Genomic DNA, 15340 nt, shown 5'->3' on the forward strand with positions numbered 1-15340 from the left:
ACAGAAAGAGAGAGAGACATTGCCAGAGAGTGTGAACATGCCTGTGAACCGAGAGAGAGAGAGAGAGAGAGAGAGAGAGAGAGAGGAGGGGATTGTTGCAAACAGGGATTTACAGCAGAGGCGAAAGAAAGAAAGGGGGCAGTGGCACTCAGTGACAGAGTGCTATACACACTCACATGCACACACACACACACACACTACACACACTACACACACACACACACACTCTGTTTCCTCTGTGTCTCTCTCCAAACGTGTCAGTCAAGCCAGTCAGTTGATTATTTGTGTGTGTGTGTGTGTGGTGGTTGGTTTGGGGGATGTTGAAAAGAGCTCGATACCATCCTTCATCTCTATGACAGACGGTAAGATCATTTCATATCATCATGTCATATCATTATGTTTATATTAACTTTCTATGTTTGTGAGTGTGAGTGTGTATTTGGCTTTTTTTTTTTTTTTTTTTTTTGCCCATGACTCTGGTCCACAGCCAGGTTGAGGCCTCCATGGAGCCCTGTCACCGTTTGCTTTCTTTTTACAATCCATTTTGACCCACGGGGGGTAAAACTAATGAGCTGTGCAGCGGAGGCACTCGTCAAAGGTGGATTTTTAATTAGACGCTCATTTTAACACTAATAACTATTATATAGGAAGGCCTATAATTAGTGTTGTTGGAGGAAATAGCTTTGCTCCTCTACAGCTTTCTTTGATGTCGTAGCTACTGTGTGATGTTGAAGATATTGAACTTTTTCATCGATATTCTCGAGGACATATTTGGTTAACACTTTGGTTATGTTGTTTTGAAGACTTAGATGTTAAACTTGTCTGTCGGAATGACCTGTACACTCTATTTCTACATGTCTGTCTCTTTGTTTCTGTACAAAACAAACATTTTTGAGCGTGAACCAACCAGATTTAACAAGATCTAACATTTTCATACATATAATTTAAGGTCTACATCAGTTTCAGCTACAAATTAAACTTTTCCTGCTGTATAAAAATATGTCTCGATTCATTTTTAGAAAGTCTCGGGCTCTGGATTAAAGTCTGAACCTGTTGATAATTGGATTTAGTCTCTGAGACTCGTGGATCTTTCTGTCAAAAATGATTAAGCCCTCTGAATTCTTGCGCTTCAGTCGGTTATGTGTTCAGTAGGCAGATCTTTCTGGAAATATTACAGGTTATATATCTATTGTGGGCGTGTGTTTGTGTGTGTGTTTGTGTGTTTGCGTGTGAGTGGTTACATTAGAGCAATAACCTGCAATCATTTCCTACAAAGAGATGAATACAACACTTGGCAGACAGACGATGAGACATATTTTACATAAACAAACCATTTTTCTCATGCATTAGACTCACATACAGAATGCTCGCTGTGACAGATTAGATTTGGTGTTTTTATGAAATTAAACAACAGAAACTGTTGAACATGCATAGTCAGGCACAAACTGTGACCTTTAATGTACATTATAGAAGTTCTGGTTTGTCTGCACAAACCTCACAAACTTCTGCACACACAAGTGAACATGCACGTGAATGTGTGCGTGCATTTATAGCTGTATACGTGTCTGTATAAGTGTGTGTGTGTGTATAAAATGTTGGACGGGGGATGTGCTGCAGATTAGTGTCTTAATATAACACACAAACAGGCCTGACACACTCACACACACACACAGTTTAACTTCATGTTAAAGACAATCACTCCAGACTTCCACGCACTGGTTTTGATTTAAAGGAGGATTTCTGTGTTATAATCCAAACAAACATGAGGTTAAGAGCTTGTTAAGCAAACATGGGTGCCACTTGTAATAAGGTTTTATAAAGAGCTTATAAAACGTACTTAATGATTAATGAATAATTTAGTTGTGCTTTAAAGATCAGTTAAATGACATTAATGAGACCAACTTTTGGGATTTTCTTCCAGCATTTTTCAAAGATCTGGAATAAAACTTTGACATTTTAGCTCATTAATTCAGCGGAAATACTCTAAAAAGGACTCAACGCATTGGTTTCATGTTATAAATGAATCCATTAAATGCATTTTGGTGATCAAACGGCTCATTTAAGGGTCTTTTTTTTGCTAAATATGATGCAGGAGGAGGACTTTCCAACACCTAGAAACCAGAAAGTTGATTTTATTCATGGCTTATAACTGATCAATAAAGCGTTAGTGACTTACTATAGAGGATTTTACACATGTGAGTCTGTTAACAGGTTTGTGAGTACTACTGCATGTGCGAAACAAAAGTGTTGTTGTTGTATGAAGACTTCTGCGGCTCCAGAGAGAGAGAGAGAGCTGCACAAAGTCTCACAAATTGTCTCGATTGATGTTGCCTGAGTCAGCGTCAGTTGGAGATGAAGAGTACAAGTTTGTAAATGAAAGAAGTGCGAGGGTGTGCGGTTCAGAAAGAAGTGACACCTCTCCTACATCAGGTGCTACAAGCACAATCTCAGACTGAACTGTCGGCATTGTGGGTAATGTAGGCGTAGGCTTTGGCAAGGAAGAAGAAAAGAAAATATCTGATTTTGCAGCGATTTTTTTTGTTAACCGTTGTTTAAGTGTCCGACAGTTTGATGCTACAATTGACGGAGCACTAAGTAGTGTGCCTGATTAGAAAGTTTGAGGGATTTATACCTGGAGAAACTTGTAACGCCGTTCCTTCCTGTCTCCCAAACCCTTTATTTCCACCAGGACAAGAGAAACAGAGACAAGGACACAGGGACGTACGAGGAAACTCACCAACCGGTTGACTTCCTGACACCACCACTGCTGCTGTCTATGAGCTGCACTGAGGCAGAGGAGTGGACTTCCCAACAATCTTGACAAACCCTGTTAAACTCCAGCAGCAGCAGCATCAGAGGCAGCAGCAGCAGCAGACATGTCCTCTCCTTCCCTACCCATGCCTTCTCTACCCCCCAGCCCCTTAGCCATGGAGTATCTAAATGACTTTGACCTCCTCAAGTTTGAGGTGAAACCAGACACTCCTCCACTCCCTCCTCCATGTTCGTATCCCAAATCTGGCCTTCCCCACGACCCCTCCAGCTCTCCGTACACCAGCCACCCTCCGCAGGACTCCAGTTTGAGCTCCAGCCCTTACAACTCTCTGCCACCCTCGCCAACGCTCAGCGACGCCCACCCGCCGCCTTCGGGCTCATCCTCCCTGTCTTCGTCATCCTCTTCCATCTCCTTCCCTCTCTCCATCTCCAACAGCTTCACCTCTGGCATCAGCTCCGGCTCTCAGGGCAACGTGGAAAGCAGCCCGGCCCACGGAGGGCCTCAGGGTCCAACCCCGGCCTCCCTGGAGGACCTGATATGGTTGGCGGCACTGCAGCAACAGTTTGGTGGTGAGGTGACGGGGCCTGCCACTTTGTTGGGAGCGTTGGGAGGAGTACCAGAGAGAGGGGACAGAGAAAGGAGTCCGGGTAATGGCTTTTTGGGGTGTGAGGATGCTGTGGAGGCTTTACTGAATTCAGCTGCTGCAGCTGTCAGCTCACAGGTAACAATCTACCATTCCTACCTCATGATTCCTCCGAAAGAGCTGACTTTTGTCTGCTGCCTCTTCAGCACCTTCTCCCTCATCAGTTCCCAGGTCTTTCTCAGAGTTCGAGCAGCAACCTGGGAGACTCCAGCAGCGACAGCGGCGGTGACATCTCCTGCGGCAAAGCGACAGACATGTGCCATCGCCCGCTCGTCTTCCTCTCATCCGCTCCTCCGTCGCTCTCAAACGCTGCCCAGGCCTCAGCTCCTTACCCTCAACCCCTCAGCCCCCAGGCCCGCCTTCATCACCACCAGCATCACCATCATCACCCACATCACCCCATGCATGGCGGCCATCACCATCACCACCACCCACAAATGAATCAGGTACACGGGGCGTCAATTACACATTCGACAATTCTAGGATGTTGATGACGCTCGACGGGAAGCGTTCATCAATAAAAACGTGGGGTATTTTTGGAGTCGGTGCGAGAGAACAGTGACACTTGTCGCATTAGAGGGCTGAGCGGAAGGAGAGAGGGATCGTACAGTGAAGGATTAGGATTAGTACATTAGAACATGCTTATTAAAGTCTGTGTGTGTCTGAAGTATCACTCATAAGGATCGCTCGCCACGTGGCAACAATAAGAGAAGCTCACGCTTTGTCTTTGAGGCTGCAGTGCAAGGTCTTGATTTCTAATCAAAGTAGTAACAATTTACTCCCCCCAAATTGATTATTTATAAGCAGTATATAAACATTTAATACATGGTTTATAACACACTATAATGAATATCATTTATCAGCACATATAACATCTCCTAGGGAGACTTTTATGTTGTGTTTTGCCATATTTTCATAGCTGTACCAGCCTCCACCACACTTACATCTGCTTATAACTGCGTTAGTGTTATATAGTGTGTTATAAATCATGTTATAAGAGTCCATGTACTCCTTATAAGTCCTATTTGTGTCACTTTAAAGGGCCAGTAGTGCTCAGAAGAGAGATCAATTGCTAGGCTACTCAATAATAGTTAGTTATAAATGTGGTTTTAATCAGTGAATAAACTTTGGTTATCTGTGTTTCTGTTTGATCAAGACGTCTGGGTAGAGCTCTATATGGAGCACGGTATGAGCTTATGATAATGTCTGCTATTATTGCTGTGCGTAATCCTGATAACTGTCAGCCACACTTAGTCAGATTACATGACAGATTATGGACATGTGGTGCCGAAATGTGCCCCCCTGACAGACAAACACCCGGCACAACACACATCACATGTCCACCTCTCATATCACAGTTTTATATTTAAGTCTGAATCCTGGATGAAGATTCACCCACTTCACACTCATCCGACTGTAAACACATTTCCACCATGTGTCTCGTTGCCAATTAACACTGAGTGACAGCATATTCCGTCTTCTGTGTGTTCCGTCTCCATCTGCTCGGCAGTGCGGGGTGAACGAGCGTTTCTCCGACGAGCAGCTGGTGAGCTTGTCGGTGCGAGAGTTGAACCGACACCTGCGCGGAGTGAGTAAGGATGAAGTGGTGCGCTTGAAGCAGAAGCGGCGCACGCTAAAGAACCGGGGATACGCGCAGTCCTGCCGCTACAAGCGCCTACAGCACCGCCACGCACTGGAGTCAGAGAAACATGTGCTCACGCAACAGGTACAAACACAGATGCACTGACAAGCTTGATATACTAAACCTCATCTGACCCTAAATTTAAAGGTCCAGTGTGCAGGATTTAGGGAGATGCATTGGCAGGAATGTTTACAGGGGGGGTGGGTCCTCTTTTATGGGGTCGGCCATGTTTCTACAGTAGCCCAGAAAGAACAAAAACTGGCTCTAGATGGACCTTGTATGGTTTTCACAAGCTTTGCAGCCCCCATAGTTTCTCCTACACTCTTTTTGCAACCTGCAACTTCACTACTAGGTGCCACTAAATCCTACACACCGGCCCTTTAATCCTAGATCTACTATGAGGCTGAATAATGAGTGAACATCTTTGTGCCGTGGCGTAAATAAATGTGAATTTTTTTTTCCCTCCGTCCTCAGTTGGAGCAGCTACAATGTGAGCTGACTCGAGTGCTGAGGGAGCGGGACGCCTACAAGGCTCGCTACGAGAAGCTCCTGAGCACGAACCACGGCATTGGCGGCGGCGATGCCCCACCGACCCGCACCAGCAACCCACCTTCCCCGCCCCCTGACTACTTCCTCTGAGTTTAAAACCTGCAGGGAGAGGAAGAAGAAGAAGAAGAAGAAGAAGGAGTAACAAGACCAGCCAACATGGAGCAATCAATGATGAGTAATCAGACTTGGGGGAAGAAAAACAAGGATGTGTAAATGTGTGTGTCTGTGTGTGTGTCTGCATTTGTGTGTGTGTTTGTGTGTGAGAGAGAAAGTGAAAGAGAGACAATGGCAGGCAGTCCTGGGGGGGCTATACAACTGTGAAATCCAACCCTGAAATGATTAAAGGGGAATTGACTGTTAATTCGTAGGGTTAGACTCAGCTCTAGGCTGCTTCCTGAACTTCATTTCAACATCACTGTGAATGATAGTTGCACAAAAACACCAGCTGGGAGCTCTTTAAAGAAGAAAAAAAAGAAGAAGCTTTATCTCACATTAAAAGTAGTCCCTTACACTGCTTGGCATATTATCTATGCAATATTTTATAGCTGCAATGTACTCTCCAAAAAAACATGAGTGGTTCAAACTGAAGCTCAAACTGTAGTTGTGTTTCTTTTTTTATAATAAGCTGCTAAAGCTGCAGAGGTCTGAGTAGTGCAGTGGTGCTGGATGTGGAGTGGTATGGGCTTGGATAAAGTATCCATGGCATGCAGTTGTATTTGCCAGCTAATATTTCACAGTTGCCTACCAAAGTGTTTAAAGCTCACCAAGACTTGTTATTCTTTGTAAGATGACTAATCATAGATTGAAGAATGTACAAGGATACCTTTTCATGGGGGATCTTCCAGTGATTGTGCTAAATGAAATAGTGGGGATATTGCTCTTGTGTTTTAGCAAAGAAATCTACCTTTTTGCTAGTCGCTGTTTGCTGAGAAGTGGAGGGAGCGAGCGTTGTGCTCAACTTAAAGCAACTGAAAGTGAGAAACGAACCCATCACAGCAGCAGCGGGCGTGAAAGAGTGTGGCATGATTTGTGTGGTTGTGTCCAGTTCTCCAAAGTAGAAAGAGAGAGAGAGAGAGTTATTTTTGGGTGGGAGGGCAGATTGAACACCTCTGTTAACGGCGGACGACAATCAACACCAAGTTGATGCAACATGCGGCACCACAGAGCTGGTCACTGTGGGCTCTCGGGTACTGTGGTCTAACGGATGCAACAGAAGAGTTTACTGGTGCAGGGATGAAAAATGAATCTCTTCGTGGAGACACCTTCTTAAATGTCCCATGAAATCATTGCCAGGGTTCATGCATTAGAGCTATTTATTTTGTTTGGGTGTAGGTTAAATCAAATTGTTCTTTTATTTATTCACTTATTTATTCAGTATTTATTGTTTGTATTTAGGATTAACATTATTACAAAAAGTGATGGCCATTATCATGAGTTCCTGCTCCTGTTGTAGTGTGGTTTCATATGCATATGAAATAAACAAAGTACTTTACCATCCCCGTCATGCCGTGGTGTGTTTTTGTGCACCTTGCCACACAGGTTTTAACCTCCATTCACCTATCTGAGCGTCTCCCACGTTCAGTCTTCCGCAGGCCAGCTCGCCCCCATGCCCCTGCTCCATCCCTCTCTTTATCTCTGTCCCTCTATAGTGAGGCAGTGACCCTGGGTGTGCACTGTTTGGGATGACCTCATCTTCAGCTCTACCTCCCCTCTCTGTGTCTCTGGCTCTCTCTCTCTGGCCTGGTATAATAGGAGCAGGATTAGGGCTATAATAGCGGCCCTGGCTGCTCACTGCCGGAGTCTATTGTGGCTTTGTGTGGGAGGGACACACCACCACCCGCTCATGGCCACACTCACATTTTGACAGAAAACATGTCCAAATACACTCCTTGGATCAGAGACTAGAAATGACTAGATTGAATCCAAATGCAAGATGAGTCATGTGTGTGTCTTCGACCAGGACTCAAGAGAAAAAGGAGGACCTGGTAGGTTGTCATGCCTTTTCCTACCAAAGAATACCCATGTGACACATTTTAAACATTATATCCCTCAAGGACACACACACACAAACAAATACACACTCACACAAACACAAACAAAGCCAATTAATGAGAACACTTGTCTTCTGCTGCCCCCTAGCGGCCTCTCTCCATATTGCCTCCATCCTTTCAGAGGTCAATGAGAGCTTCGTGACACTGAGCATCTCTTCCACACATATACACACAGACACAGACAGACACACACACATACACACACACAGTGCTGCCTCCCTGCATCACAGCTGCACGCACCTGCAGCAGGAAACACCTCCAGCGGCGCGTGAGTCCCCGGGTTGGCTGCTTCTCCTCTGCAGAAAGTCAACACGTGTCAAGTCAGTCAGTGAGTCAGTGAGTCACAGTCAGGGGAGAGCGGTGATGAAAGTCGGTGCTGACGGCAGAGAACTGGACCTGGGCCCTGAAACCTGAAGGAGACTGAGGAGAGAGAAAGTGCACGAGAGAGAGAGAGCGAGGAGAGAGAGAGAGAGAGAGAGAGAGAGAGAGAGAGAGAGAGCGCGCGAGGAAGGGAAGCAAGAGAGGGAGAGAGGGAGCGCGTGCTTACTTTGTAGTTGCGGAGAGCCGCGTGACAGGTGAGAGATCATTCTCTGCTGTTTGAGCACGGGGTGGAGGTGAGGGGGGGTGCAGGGAGGGTGGTGTTCTGTGTGTCTTACCCTCCCCCGGTTCTCAGTTTGCAGATGCCGACAGATGTGCCCGAAGACAGGCTCAACAACGAGGAGAGAGCGACCAAGGTAAGACGCACGGGGCTCCTCCAACACCCGCTGTTTGATGAACATAATGACGGATGTGATTATGTTTGAGATTCTGGAGGGATTTAATGAGATGTGTGTGTGTGTTTGTGTGTTTAATGGTTGCTGTCCTGCATTTTTTTTTTTTGTTACTTCATTAATTTGATTATTAAATCCAACTTTTGGCTCATTTCACTGACATGAAAAGAGTTGGGTGTTACCAGTGATATTCATTAAGGCTCAGGTCCATTTAGTGCAGCACTGAGAGAACATGCAGCACAGCAGCACCCTGACTCTGTCTGACCTGAATGGAACAGGACTTTCATTAGTTAAATTTGTAACACCTGTGTTTACCCTATCATGCCAAAATGACTGCTGTGAAAAAAAAGGTCTATTATTTTGCTTTTTGAGCATCGAGTCAGTCTAATTTATTCAATTTATCAAATGACAAAGGTGTCCTGATGGTGACAAATCATCACATCCATTATCGACCGACTCTGGAGTCGACCTTTTAAAATCTTTTAATGACTGTTTTTGCTTTTTGGTTCACTCTCCATTGGTTTTCATAGCTACCCCACACTTAATCACTTCACCACTGCAGACGAAGTAAGTAATTAGCATTAGTGTGTCCCTCAGGGGTTGGTGGAGACCAAAACAAAGCTAAAAGGGCAGCACATATTGGACTTTCATTCATCAGGAGGACACAAACAGGACTCCAAATGAATGCTAATACCAGCTGTTTGCAGACAAGCTCGCCAAATGAGCTTAAGAGATTTAAAAAAAAAACAGAGTATTTTGTGGCTGAAGATGTAGGTATTGTCGTTTAAAGCATCGCTCCATCGACGTTACGCATAAAAGTCCGTTTACGCATGGCGTTTCTGTGGAGGAGTTTTGTCAGCTTAATTAAAAAATTAGCCTGATGATGTCACGAAGAGTTATTTCGGATTGTGTTGTGTAACAACCTTCAATGTGGGCGTGAAGTTTGAAAGAGGGAGGTAATTTAGGAGGAAGGAAATGTCTAATTAAAGATGAAGATGTTCTATGGGGATTGTAGCATCCAGTGTTTTTGAAGCCTGACTCATAAGGGAGGATATCTCGACCTAGATTCACAGTCTCTAGGAAGTCCCGTCACTTTATGGTTGTGCTATAGCAATATTAAATAGCTGGGTTATAACACCATCATGTTATAAAGTGAAGAGAGTGTCCCTCCGTGTTGCTCTCTCCTCCAGTGTGACAGTATGACTCTGTCCAGCACCCCAACTGTTCGCAGAGGAAGCACTCCTCTGCCAATTAAGCACCAGCTCAGACGAGAAGAAGCAGTCCACGATGACAGCGACTGGACCTCGGGTGCAGCTGGACCTTCTGCTTCACCTATCAGCTTTAGCCCGGCCTTGGATGACATGCTGACTGGGGCTGCTGAAGGCAGACATGATGGGCCTTTAAGAATCGCCCTGCTGGGGCAGAACGGCGTGGGGAAGTCTTCTCTGGCCATCGCCCTCGCTGGGGACATGGACAGGACGGCGTCTGTGGATTCTGAAGGTACAAAGCAGACAGGACTAATGCAGAGCCGTATAACGAAGTGGAGAGGCAGCCTGTAGTGTTGCTGCTCTCAGGTAAATAAGACACAGTACCCATCTCCCATCTGAGACCTAACTGCTGCACTCCTTGTCCTCAGGGGAGGGTTTTGTGCGCACGGTCACCGTGGATGATGAGGAGAGCACCATCATTATCTATGACAACTGGAGACAGGTGAGCCAAACAACACTTCCCCGTTCCCCACACTCCCTGCTCCCTCATTAGGCCACTGAGCCCTCTCTGCTCCTGTATACAGGGTGCTCAGCTGCTTTTTGGCACTCACTGTGTTTTATATATATATATAAATATATATAGGTCTTTGTCTGAGGGCTGCCTCATAGTTGGACTGCTCAGCTCACACGTCTTTTTAGTTTCTTAATTTACCAACAACCTAATTTTATTTTATTGATTTGAAGCTCTTTGTGTGCTGCACAAAATAATAGTGTAGCAGCTACTATCCATGCAAAAAAAACAAAAAACTAAGCCACTAAGAGGCTAAGTAGGCTCTTCACTGCGACTCATTCAAAAGCAAAAATTCCCCAGTGACGCCGGATGTGTTTTAAACAAAAGAATAATAAACTGATTTTAATTTGATGTAACGCAACGGTCAATAGAAAAATATAAGAGCCCCACTCACACTCTCCTTCTTTTATTTATTGACTGTTTATTAAGCTTTTGTTCATATTTACGGTGAAAATAGAGACAACAACAAAAAAGCAGAAGAAAAACAGTATCTCCAACAGTCATGGCTGCAGGTGTGCATAGTCAGAATGGTTGAATACAAAACCAGTTTCTTGGCTTTATACGGTATTCAGCTCATGCATGTTTAGGTAGGTCATTTTTCCCATCTATAGATCTCTCAAATCAAATCTTAGCCATTGTTTTATGGTTGGAGATTCAGCTATTCACACACAGGTGAACAGGTAAATAAGGTGAAATCACATCTCCATGCCCAAAGCCAAACATACATTTAGGCTCCTACAAACAGAGTTCTCTCTCCAGAGATAAGACAAATAGTTCCAGGGTTACGAGTGCATAGAGACGTTTTTGAGGGGGGAAAAAATGACTCTGCAACTACATCCATCCATTCATACATAAATTTGCATTTGAGCTTATCTCAGCATACACAGGACAGAAGGTGGCGTACACCTTGAAAGGAAGCAGTACAATATAGAATAAGGAATTAGATTAAAGTGAACATATTGTACATTGTACTTGAAAGAACAACAATAACAAAATATTCAAATGCCGTGGCTGAAATAGGACAATAAATCTGTTGCATCTGGCAGACTGAGGAAAGCTCATTATCAGGTTGTTTTGCACACTTTTTCCTCGTTTCCCTCGAGAGCAGTTCAGAGGCATCTGTGTGTAGAGAGTGTGTGAGGGAGAGAGAGCTGCCCACAGAGCAGATGTGCCAAATGATGCATTAATGTTCTTGATTTAGGTGGATGTGTGAAAAAAACTGAACACACACACACACACACACACTCGTGACACATCTTTTTTTGTGATGTGTTACACTAATAATGAGTTATATTTGTTGTGAGAGATGATCTGTCTTATATAATAGTGTTACATCTTTATCTAACATTAGAGTGTAAGAGCTGGCCTGCGCTCAATTCTGGACTTAAAATTAAATGAAAAGTCAATGAACCGTGGCAGCTCTGACTGAAGACAAGTGAAGGATTCATTCAGGGATATTTTTCTGATTTTTCTTTAGCTTTTGTTTGGAGAGGATAAGTGTATGTATGTGTGTGTGTGTGTGTATCAGCAAGAATTTGAGGTGTGCTGCGTTTGGCATTATCTACAGTAGTTTTTCATTTAACCACAGGGGATTTTAGATCGAGCTCGCAATCGTCTGTTCCTGCAGGCAGCACTTTAAAATCAAGTGCATGCAGCAACATTTGCGCTCAGCCTTTGCGTTTCTCCTGACAGCATATCTAAACGACAACAACAGCATAACATGTAACATACCGTCTGCCTCCGTCTGTCCCTCAGGACCTGTCAGCTCTGCTGTGTGAGGTGTGTGTCCTGGTGTTTTCAGTCACCGACAGGCGTAGTTTCCACCGCACTGCTCAACTCCGGCTCCTCCTGAGGGAGATCCAGCCCCAGACTCCCATCATCCTCGTCGGTAATAAGAGTGACCTCGTTCGCACACGCGAGGTCACCTCTCAAGGTAAGATTTTCATCTTCACCTCACTGCCCTTATTTTCTCACCTGCTTTATTGTTTCCTTCCGTCGTGGCTTTTATCCTCACAGCTGGTGTTGACATTTGCAGCTCTTTATCTCTGACGGTAAACACTAACGTACGGTGAAATCTGTGAAAATGTAAATGTCAGTGTCTCAGCTTCATGGCAGTGTGGGTGTATGAAGGAAGTCACAATTACATTTAAAGCAAGGGAGCATTCACTGTGAGCCTGTATTTGGCGTACCTCCACACTTAAAGCCCCTGAAAGCTTTGTTCCAAACCTTCAACACATCCAGAGTTTTTCTTTATTAAAAGTATAGAGTGGCAAAGTGCAAGGATTTATTCCAGGCACCCATCGTGTAAGCTTGTGTATGTGAAAACTTTGAGGTACAAATTAACTACTACTCCCACAGCGGATTTCAGGAAGAAATATTCAGGCACAAAGTTAAAATGATGTTATGAGTGCTGCTAATGGCAGGTGGAAACTACACAATATGCATCTTAAGTCAATTCACTTTTGATTTCTGGATCTGTTTTGGATGAATTCAGCAACCACAGTGCCACATTTTGTTTTCAACGATGAATTTGCCACAGCTCTGACTGGCTTCTTCTCTGTAGTGTCTGAGGCTCATGGGTATTCTCACCTCGTCCCCTCTGTCCTCCGTCCTCCTGCTTGCTGCCTGAAAATCCATCTCAGTACATCTTAAAAGATGTCTCATTTTCTAAATTGCATCTCGAGGAGAGAAGAGGCTTGCTGGAGGAGCTGTGGTCGAAGATGCACAGGTGTATGCTTTGCAGAAGACACATAAAATAGAGTTGACACACAAGCTGGAATATACAAACCATGGTGGGAGTACTATACAGATGTATTTATAAGTTGTATTAGTTAATTAAAATGATTAAACGCGTGAAACTGTGTGCCCTTCACCGTTTCACCTTGATATTACTTATGTTATTATTATGTGAATACAGTTCAGCTGCTATAATTGTGATGCGGGTATAAATTGAATTAAATTAGGAGTACTCTCTGAATGTTCTCAGTCGTTCTTTCTTTGAGAAAAGAGGCAACTGGACTTGTAGACTAAGAATCTGGAGTAAATATATCAGCTGCAATGAACGTTATTATGCTCATCAGGAGTGGGTTATAACACAATGGACAGATGATGCAGCTGAGCCTCACTTCATATTCAATTGACTTTGCTTTATGATGGCTCAGAGGAGGAGGCGAAGAGCCACAAGGATTTAACCAAATGAGATATCTTTGCCTCCTCCGCTCGCCTCTCAGATAAGAGGGACCAAGACACAAGGAGAGGAGGCAAGGAAAGGAACTGAGGATTTCTCAGAAATCCTTAAAACTGTTGCTACCGTAAACTTATATAATCACATTATCCAGAAGGATAATCCTGTGATTTTATGTAGAATAATACTGTGGATATCAGCAGCCGAGGCCCCGCCCACTTCAGACCACTGAGAAAAACAAAGTCGAAACCAGACGTCCAGACCTCTCGTGTAAAATAACCAAAAACTGTTCCAGCTGTCGTCTCAGAAACATTCATGCTCATCACAAGAAGCTGATTAAGAAAATATGCTTTGATGGCCTTTAACATTCAGTATTTACAGTTTACTGCACAGAGGCTTATTTAAGTGAAAAATGAGGTAGAGTATCTGCAGCCTGTCGTGTTGTTACTGTAGATAAAACTCGTGTGGCATCATCTCTGCTGACTTGCTCCAGGGTGTGCTAGTAAACCCCCCCCCCCCCCATGTCTTGTTTTCATGTTTGGCTCTGTTCATCTGTCTCTACCCCTGACATGTTTATAGTGGCTGACAGTTTTGTCTTTGTGCATCAGATCATACTCCCCTCAAGATGTTTTTGATACGAGTACTTCTGTAAGTCTCAAAAAAACCCAAACCATCTTCCCTCATCACGCTATAATTGTTCCTGACAAGCTTCTTGTGACTGCTTTCAAGTGTGTTTGGAAAATTGGATCAGAGATACCCCCCCCCCAGGGCTGCCCTCTGGTACAAAGAGCTCTTCAATATGCTCCCAGATGAAAGAATATGAGCTATATTTAGAGGAAATTATGGGTTGTTGGTGAAGGTTTGGTCACCTATTCTAGATGAACAACAGAACACCAGGCTTTTAACGGGTAAAGTGCTCCTTTGAATAGAAGATCCACAGCTACAAGCACTGCACGACACATAAGATGGCCTGGCTGCTGAGGGACTGGTTACCTATACTGTTTATGATGCTCACTGACTGTGAGGATGTGGCAGGTAAATGTGGTTGTTATGAGGCACCATGTTAAGGTGCAACATCCACACTTTGATTCAAGCTTTGCTTAAAAAAATTAGTTGAAATGTACAATAAATCCTCCCCAAAAAGTCACTACTAAATTAGTTGTACCAGTCGGGCTTTGTGCTGTAATGAAAGGTGTTTCTGTTATTTTGTCCACCCCCTATATTTGCCAATAATAATGCCACAATTTAAGATGATGCTCTTCTCTCCTCCCACTCTCTTCTATCAGAGGCCATGTCCAGCGCTGCCCTCTACAACTGTCTGTATCTGGAGATCTCTGCCTCTCTGGACCACCGTACTCCGGAGCTCCTAGAGTGCGCCGTACGGCTAGCCAGGGGACAGTCCCCCTGGCCTCCGGGTACCAGCGCGGAGGACATGAGCAGCGGCGGCCAACGCGAGAGCATCACCTCCCGTGCAAAACGTTTCCTGTCCAGCCTGGTGCCCCGGTACCCGCGAGAGCGAGAGGTGGGAAAGTTCATGAGGCAGAAGTCCCGCTCGTGTCACGACCTGGGGGCGCTGTGATGCTGTTAATGGTCAGATTGTTAACAGAGGGAGCTGGAGATGATGTAGTATACCAACAGAGAGAGGAAGAGGGAGTCATATAGCAAAAAATGTGAGGAGGTGTGATGGAAAGACGATGTTGTGAGTGATTGTGTGCGTCCTGCAGAGGAACACAGGGAGAATGACAGTAACGTTAGTGATATTTATCATAGGATGAATTAGAAATTTTGTACACAGAAGAGGAAGATAAAATACTGTGGAAGAACACATGTAAATAAACTATCGTAGTGATACATACCTGCCACCCTCAGAGCTTTGAGAGCTGAATAAATTGCTTTTTTGAGTCCTGAGGGAGTGTCTGCTTTGTTATTAAACGACTTGTCACATTGTG

At 44.4% G+C, this 15340-nt stretch overlaps 2 protein-coding genes across 2 annotated transcripts; both read left to right on the plus strand.

Annotated features, from left to right (window-relative positions):
- Positions 1-221: 221 nt before the first annotated feature.
- Positions 222-5697, plus strand: nrl (neural retina leucine zipper). Its single transcript, XM_019277667.2, has 5 exons — positions 222-362; positions 2690-3494; positions 3581-3871; positions 4927-5142; positions 5533-5697. The coding sequence occupies exons 2-5, from the start codon at positions 2877-2879 to the stop codon at positions 5695-5697; spliced, it is 1290 nt and encodes a 429-aa protein (XP_019133212.1). The 5' UTR covers positions 222-362; positions 2690-2876.
- A 2170-nt stretch (positions 5698-7867) lies between these two features.
- Positions 7868-15340, plus strand: LOC104919101 (GTP-binding protein REM 2). The gene is made up of 6 exons (XM_010731025.3): positions 7868-8233; positions 8332-8392; positions 9619-9928; positions 10065-10138; positions 11963-12140; positions 14678-15340. Exons 2-6 carry the CDS (start codon positions 8339-8341, stop codon positions 14968-14970), a joined length of 909 nt encoding a protein of 302 aa, XP_010729327.1. The 5' UTR covers positions 7868-8233; positions 8332-8338; the 3' UTR covers positions 14971-15340.

The sequence above is a fragment of the Larimichthys crocea genome, chromosome XVII (genome assembly GCF_000972845.2).
Source record: "Larimichthys crocea isolate SSNF chromosome XVII, L_crocea_2.0, whole genome shotgun sequence".
NCBI classification, from domain to species: domain Eukaryota; kingdom Metazoa; phylum Chordata; class Actinopteri; family Sciaenidae; genus Larimichthys; species Larimichthys crocea.

Excerpts from the sequence above, each read along its gene's own strand:
- nrl (XM_019277667.2), top strand. The coding sequence starts at position 2,877 with ATGTCCTCTCCTTCCCTACCCATGCCTTCTCTACCCCCCAGCCCCTTA. Across the intron at positions 3,495-3,580 it reads CTGCAGCTGTCAGCTCACAG|TTCCCAGGTCTTTCTCAGAG; the intron begins GTAACAATCTAC and ends CTCCCTCATCAG. Across the intron at positions 3,872-4,926 it reads AAATGAATCAGGTACACGGG|TGCGGGGTGAACGAGCGTTT; the intron begins GCGTCAATTACA and ends TCTGCTCGGCAG.
- LOC104919101 (XM_010731025.3), top strand. The coding sequence starts at position 8,339 with ATGCCGACAGATGTGCCCGAAGACAGGCTCAACAACGAGGAGAGAGCG. Across the intron at positions 9,929-10,064 it reads GGCGTCTGTGGATTCTGAAG|GGGAGGGTTTTGTGCGCACG; the intron begins GTACAAAGCAGA and ends CCTTGTCCTCAG. Across the intron at positions 10,139-11,962 it reads TCTATGACAACTGGAGACAG|GACCTGTCAGCTCTGCTGTG; the intron begins GTGAGCCAAACA and ends TCTGTCCCTCAG.